The 7,516-nt window shown below is 44.9% G+C and overlaps 1 protein-coding gene across 2 annotated transcripts in view; it reads left to right on the forward strand.

The window, feature by feature from the left end:
- Window positions 1-5,683, forward strand: part of LOC133103649 (general transcription factor II-I repeat domain-containing protein 2) — a 54,485-nt gene extending 48,802 nt beyond the window's left edge. For both annotated transcript variants that reach the window (XM_061209137.1, XM_061209138.1), the window contains 3 exons: window positions 1,180-1,363; window positions 1,696-1,724; window positions 3,868-5,683. In XM_061209137.1, coding sequence (XP_061065120.1) covers window positions 1,180-1,363; window positions 1,696-1,724; window positions 3,868-5,471 — 1,817 coding nt within the window. In that variant the 3' untranslated portion in view covers window positions 5,472-5,683. The remainder of the gene's footprint in view (window positions 1-1,179; window positions 1,364-1,695; window positions 1,725-3,867) is intronic.
- The last annotated feature ends 1,833 nt before the right edge of the window (window positions 5,684-7,516 follow it).

A 7,516-nucleotide genomic window follows, 5' to 3' on the forward strand; every position in this document is an offset into this window, starting at 1 on the left:
AATGTAAGTTGGTGCAGCCACTATGGAGGACAGTATGAGGGTTCCCTAGAAAACTAAAAATAGAACTACCATATGATCATGCAATCCCACTCCTGGGCAAATATCCAGACAAAACTATAATTCAAAAAGATACATGCACCCCTATGTTCATAGCACCACTATTCACAATAGCCAAGACACGGAAACAACCTAAATGTCCATCGACAGATGAATGGATAAAGAAGATGTGGTGTATATATATATATATATATATATATAATGGAATACTACTCAGCCATAAGAAAGAATGAAATAATGCCATTTGCAGCAATATGGATGCAACTAGAGATTATCATACTAAGTGAAGTAAGTCAGAAAGAGAAAGACAAATACTATATGATATCACTTATGTGGAATCTAAAATATGACACAAATGAACCTATCTACGAAACAGAAACAGAATTACGGACATAGAGAACAGACTGATGGTTGCCAAGGGGGAGGGGGTTGGGGGAGTGATGGAGTGGGAGTTTGGGGTTAGCAGATGTAAGCTTTTATATATAGAATGGATTAACAAGGTCCTACTGTATAGCACAGAGAATTATATTCAATATCCTATGATAAACCATAATGGAAAAGAATATTAAAAAAAGAATGTATATATATGTATAACTGAATCACTTTGCTGTACAGCAGAAATTAACATGACATTGTAAATCAACTATACTTCAATAAAAAAATTTTTTAAATAGCTATCTTTATCAAATCATTATGTTGTACACCCAAAACTAATACAATGTTATATGTCAATTATATCTCAATTAAAAATAAATTTAAAATATTTTTAAAATAATTATAATAGCTATCTTTCACTTACTGACTTTTTACCATAGCTGAGTATTGTTTTTAGTGTTTGACATGTGATTAATCATTTAATCCTCACAAAACCCTTTTCAGGTAGATACTATGATAATGCCTATTTCATGGGTAGAGAAACAGTCTGCTACACTACCTGTTACCAATTTCAAAATCAATAAAATTATTCATACACCCTAGCATGGCTGGAAAATAAAGTAATGGCTGATCACCAATGTTGTTACTTGATGCGATTAATTTTAAAATCTTGACATTAAAGATAAAGCACGGTTTGGGAAAAGCAAGTGACACACAACTGGTTTTACACTCTTTGTATCATCACAGGTGAAGCAATTGGAGTGGATTTCCCTGTGAAAGTTCCCTACAGGAAGATCACCTTCAACCCTGGCTGTGTGGTCATTGACGGCATGCCCCCGGGGGTGGTATTCAAAGCCCCTGGCTACCTGGAAATCAGCTCCATGAGAAGGATCTTGGATGCGGCAGAATTTATCAAATTCACAGTCATCAGGTACGTGAGAGTCCCCTGCCTGGTCAGGAGAATGAGCTGCAGATCGTAACTTGCTCGAGGTGGAGAAGCTGGGGGGCACAGGGATTCTCACCCCAGGAGGTGGGCGCTGGGTCCCTGCAGTCAAGTGCTATGTCATGCTGCCTGTCACACTCAGTTCATCGTATTCTGCTTCTGGGAGCTGTGTGTCCTCGCTCCCGTTTCTTGGTGATCGTGGGCAGCCTGTTTTAGTTTAGCCTCGCACTGACACTCACAAAAGTTTGTCAAATAGAACTAAGTGGACAAGAGAGGAAAAGTGACCTCTGTTGCACTCACCAATGTCTCTTTCTCTTCAGACCACTTCCCGGCCTTGAACTCAGCAATGGTGAGTATCCTGGGGGAGAGAAGATGGTGCTAGCCCCTGCTGTGCCACGTGGGCTGTCTCAGTGGACACTCACCACCAGAAAGAGCAAAGCATGCCGCTCTTTATGTGCATTTTGTCTTTCCTGCTTCTTGTAAAGCCCTTTCATTCTGTTGCTCGAGTTTTATTAGCCAGGCATAGTTTTCTCATATAACAATTTGATGGAGCTTGCTGTGTGTGATGGCATACCACATTCTTATTCAAGAGTCCTTTATGGGGTCGGGGTGCGGGGGGGCAGCTCCTATCATAATACTGAACTACTACTCTACCTTATTTGGTAAATAGTACCTGCCTGGCCACCCCAGTCCCACCCCCAGGATCTCCCACCCCTGACCTCCCCACAGTTCAGAACCAACAGGGCCTGGCACAGCAGAGCTCCCAGAACCCCCTCCAGTTGACTTCTGCTCTGACTGGGCAATGTCCCAGCCACTCTGCTTGTTAAATATTTTTAATGTCTCCCCTAAAGTCCTTGCAAGCAAGTCAAAATCCTATTGGATATTAAAGCAGAAGGCGTAACCAACAAGGACCTCCTGTATAGCACAGGGTACTATACTCATCTTGCAATAACCTATAATGGAAAAGAATCTAAAAAAGAATATATATATATATTTATTTATATATATATATGCATATGTATATATAACTGAATCACTTTGCTGTACACCTGAAACTAACACAACATTGTAAATAAGTGTATTTCAATAAAATTAAAAAAAAATAAAGTACCTATAGAAAGAAAAAAAAGCATAACATGTAACGATGTTCCCAAGAGTCATCTAGGGAACCTCCTCATTTAAATTTGGAAACTAAAGTGTTCTTTTAAAATGCACAAATATTATTCCTAAACTCCTCTGGTTGTTAAATAGCTTTTTACGTTTTTAATAGCTTTATTGTGGCATAAATTTATGTACCGTAAAATTCACTTGTGCAAACTGTACACAATCCAGTGATTTTTAGTATATTTACGGAGTTGTGCAACTATCACCACAATCTAATATTAGAACATTTCCATTCCCCCACCTGAAAGATTCCTCCTACCCATTTCTGGTCATTTCCCATTCCCACCCCCAGCCCCAGGCAGCCACTAAATTGACTGCCTGTCTCTGCCTACATTTTCTTAAAGTGAATTTTTATACCTGTGTTCTCTCAAAGTAAAGCTCACCTGCATCGTGGCCCATTTCTTTACATTGAAAACAAGTAAGTTCTGTGAGGGTCTGTGGCTATCACCGGTGTCTTTTGGGACTCACAGCAGTTAAATCATATGTCTTCTGTGCTCATTCCCTTCTCTGTTATTTCAAAGTTCTCTTGAAAATCAAATGAAAAAATATATGTTAAAATGCAGATACACTTTCAAATCATTCTCATTTAAACCAGATGGGCAAGCATAGCCACTTGCTGAACCTCACCAAAGATGTCTTTCTTTTGGCTCATCTACCTTTTAATTTTATTTATTTGTTTATTTATTTATTTTTGGCTGCATTGGGTCTGTGTTACTGTGCACGGGCTTTCTCTAGTTGCAGCGAGCAGGGGCTACTCTTTGTTGTGGTGCGGTGGCTTCTCTTGTTGCGGAGCACGGGCTCTAGGCGCGCAGGCTTCAGTAGTTGTGGCATGTGGGCTCAGTAGTTGTGGTTCGCAGGCTCTAGAGCGCAGGCTCAGTAGTTGTGGCGCACGGGCTTAGTTGCTCCGCGGCATGTGGGATCTTCCTGGACCAGGACTCGAACCCATGTCCCCTGCATTGGCAGGCGGATTCTTAACCACTGTGCCACCAGGGAAGTCCCTTGGCTCATCTACCTTTTAAAAAAGGGAATTAGTGGCCAATATTGAAAAACCAGGGACTTTTTCATAAAAGTCCATTTCCAGGTTTTCTTTAGCAATCTGAAGATCCGGGCAGGTCAGGGCCATCCTCCCTCTGGCAGTAGTTTGCTTGCCCTGAGTGTCCCCTGTCCTCACCCCACACCTCTGCAGGGCTGGGGTGCTCTCCAGTTAACCACGCCCCCCCCCGCCACCTTATCCCTTGCATTTGTCATCATGCTCTTGCTGGTGTTAGACTAACAGTCGATTTAAGAGAAAACTGAACTGTTTCTTGTCTCCATGTTTCTATCAAAAGTGGGAAAAAGAAAGATAGACCAAGAGGGCCGTGTATTTCAAGAAAAGTGGGAGAGAGCGTATTTCTTCGTGGAGGTGCAGAATATCCCTACGTGTTTAATATGCAAACAGAGCATGTCTGTGTCCAAAGAATACAACCTGAGACGCCATTATCAAACCAACCACAGCAAGCACTATGACCAGTACACAGAGAAGATGCGCGACGAGAAGCTCCAGGAGCTGAAGAAAGGGCTCAGAAAGTATCTGTTAGGGTCATCAGACATCGTGTGTCCCGAGCAAAAACGAGCATTTGCAAATGTGAGTCCAAGGGAAAACCCTGCCATCCAGCCCATAGAAGACGTGGCTGGGAACTTATGGGAGAAATTACGTGAAAAAATCAGATCATTTGTGGCCTATTCTATTGCCATCGACGAGATCACAGATATAAATAACACCACCCAGTTGGCCATATTCATCCGGGGCGTTGATGAGAATTTTGATGTATCCGAAGAACTTTTGGATACGGTGCCCATGACGGGGACAAAATCTGGAAATGAGATCTTTTTGCGTGTTGAGAAAAGTCTTAAAAAGTTTAATATCGACTGGTCGAAATTAGTAAGCGTGGCCTCAACTGGCACTCCTGCGATGGTAGATGCCAACAACGGGCTGGTCGCAAAACTCAAGTCCAAGGTGGCGATGGCTTGCAAGGGCTCAGATCTGAAGTCCGTTTGTTGCATTATTCACCCGGAATCGCTCTGTGCTCAAAAGTTAAAGATGGACCACATCATGAGCGTGGTAGTTAATGCCGTGAACTGGATCTGCTCCCGCGGACTGAACCACAGCGAGTTCACCACTTTGCTCTATGAGCTGGACAGCCAATACGGCAGCCTTCTGTACTACACGGAGATTAAGTGGCTCAGCCGCGGGCTGGTGCTGAAGAGGTTCTTTGAATCGTTGGAAGAAATTGACTCCTTCATGTCTTCCAGAGGCAAGCCCCTGCCTCAGCTGAGCTCTCAAGATTGGATCAAAGACTTGGCCTTCTTGGTGGACATGACTATGCATCTGAACACGTTGAACATCTCTCTCCAAGGGCATTCCCAAATCGTGACACAGATGTACGACTTGATTCGGGCGTTCTTGGCTAAACTGTGCCTCTGGGAGACTCATTTGGCCAGGAATAACCTGGCCCACTTTCCCACCCTGAAATCGGTTTCCAGAAATGAAAGCGATGGCCTGAACTACATTCCCAAAATCGTGGAGCTGAAGACGGAATTCCAGAAAAGGCTGTCCGATTTCAAACTCTACGAAAGTGAACTGACCCTGTTCAGCTCCCCTTTCACCATGAAGATCGAGAGCGTCCAGGAAGCACTCCAGATGGAGGTGATTGATCTGCAGTGCAACACGGCCCTGAAAACCAAATACGACAAGGTTGGAATACCAGAATTCTATAAATACCTCTGGAGCAGCTATCCCAAGTACAAAACCCACTGTGCCAAGATTCTCTCCATGTTCGGGAGTACCTACATTTGTGAACAGCTCTTTTCCATTATGAAACTGAGTAAAACTGAGTACTGCTCCCAGTTGAAGGACTCCCAGTGGGATTCTGTGCTCCACATCGCGACGTGATGAAGCACACTCCCGGGGGGGCAGGATCCCGTGGGCTGGAAGCCTAGAATCCTCTAGGCCCGAGGGGTTGCAAGATGAGAAAATGAGTTATTAAATATATCTGGTTTTCCGTTTTTTCCCACTTTGACTCGGAAATATCATTTGCAGTTATCATACCTGTTTGTATGACATTTTATGTTTCCCCATAGCCCAGTAAAAATCAAGAAAGTTTTATTGTATTTCTAGTAGTTGACTCTTCTTACGCCTGGCCTGTTTCACTCACTCACATACTTGCTTGACCCTTGTGGGCATTGGGGCTGCATTCTGAAGTTTAAATCAGTCCACAGAGAAACGGAGAGACAGATGCATATATGCGCTGGGGGTATATGTGCACACACATCTATCTCCCCGCCATTGGCGTGGAGTTCCGTGTGACCTCACGTGTTTCCAAGTTGAAGGAGAATCAGTTAGAGACGTGTTCACATACTGTGGTGTCCCTGCCTTAGCTGTCCCTGCCTCCACACGAACCTGAAAAGGTAGGACTTAAAATGGAAAATCCCAAAACAAATAACATAGGTTTTCAAAGCCTAAGTTGAGGTTTGGGGGCTGTCTTTTTTTTTTTCTTAACTTTTATTTTGAAATCATTTCAAATGTATAGAAAAGTTGCAGAAATGAAAGGAGCCTGAAGAACACTTAACGCCCTTTGGCCAGATTCTCATATTATTAACATTTTACCCCGTTTTATCATTTGTTTGCTTTCTCTCCCCCTCTCTGTTTCCCGTGTGTGTGTACATTGCCTGTGTGTATAAATGACTGTATGATTATCTGTAATAATGTATATAAACTTATGTGCATAGTTTCTTTCTGAACCATTTGAGGGAAAGTTGCTTACCTCATTTATCCCTAAATACTTTAGGGAGTATTTTCTAAGAAGAGGGTTTCTATAGCCATGATTTAGTTACCAACTCCAGTAAGTTGAACACTGATGCAATACTTTTGTCTGGTTTACCATTCATATTCCAGTTTTGTCAGTTGACCAAATAATGTTCTTTCCTTTATAGAACTTTTCCCCTGGAGGGTTGTCACTTAAAAACATATAGATGGGAGGGAGGGGCAAGATGGCGGAAGAGTAAGACGCGGAGATCACCTTCCTCCCCACAGATACATGAGAAATACATCTACACGTGGAACTGCTCCTACAGAACACCCACTGAACGCTGGCAGAAGACGTCAGACCTCCCAAAAGGCAAGAAAATCCCCACGTACTTGGGTAGGGCAAAAGAAAAAAGAAATAACAGAGACAAAAGAATAGGGACGGGACCTGCACCAGTGGGAGGGAGCTGTGAAGGAGGAAAGGTTTCCACACACTAGGAAGCCCCTTCGTGGGCAGAGACTGTGGGTAGCAGAGGGGGGAAGCTTCGGAGCCACGGAGGAGAGCGCACCCACATTGGTGCGGAGGGCAAAGCGGAGATTCCCGCACAGAGGAGCGGTGCCGACCAGCACTCACCAGCCCGAGAGGCTTGTCTGCTCAGCCGCCGGGGCGGGCGGGGCCTGGGAGCTGGGGCTCGGGCTTCGGTGCTAGCCGGGAGGGAGTCCGGGAAAAAGACTGCAGCTGCCAAAGAGGCAAGAGAATTTTTCTTGCCTCTTTGTTTCGCGGCGCGCAAGGAGAGGGGATTCAGAGCGCCGCCTAAACGAGCTCCAGAGACGGGCGCGAGCCGCGGCTATCAGCGCAGATCCCACAGCAACAGGGACGCAGAGGGAAAAACGGAGAGATTCCCGCACAGAGGCTCGGCGCCGAGCAGCACTCACCAGCCCGAGAGGCTTGTCTGCTCACCCGCCGGGGCGGGCGGGGGCTGGGAGCTGAGGCGCGGGCTTCGGTCGGATCCCAGGGAGAGGACTGGGGTTGGCTGCGTGAACACAGCCTGAAGGGTCTAGCGCACCACAACTAGCCGGGAGGGTGCACGAGAAAAAGTCTGCAGCTGCCGAAGAGGCAAGAGACTTTTTCTTGCCTCTTTGTTTCGCGGCGTGCAAGGAGAGGGGATTCAGAGCGCCACTTAAACGAACTC

The sequence above is a fragment of the Eubalaena glacialis genome, chromosome 13 (assembly GCF_028564815.1).
Source record: "Eubalaena glacialis isolate mEubGla1 chromosome 13, mEubGla1.1.hap2.+ XY, whole genome shotgun sequence".
Classification (NCBI taxonomy): domain Eukaryota; kingdom Metazoa; phylum Chordata; class Mammalia; order Artiodactyla; family Balaenidae; genus Eubalaena; species Eubalaena glacialis.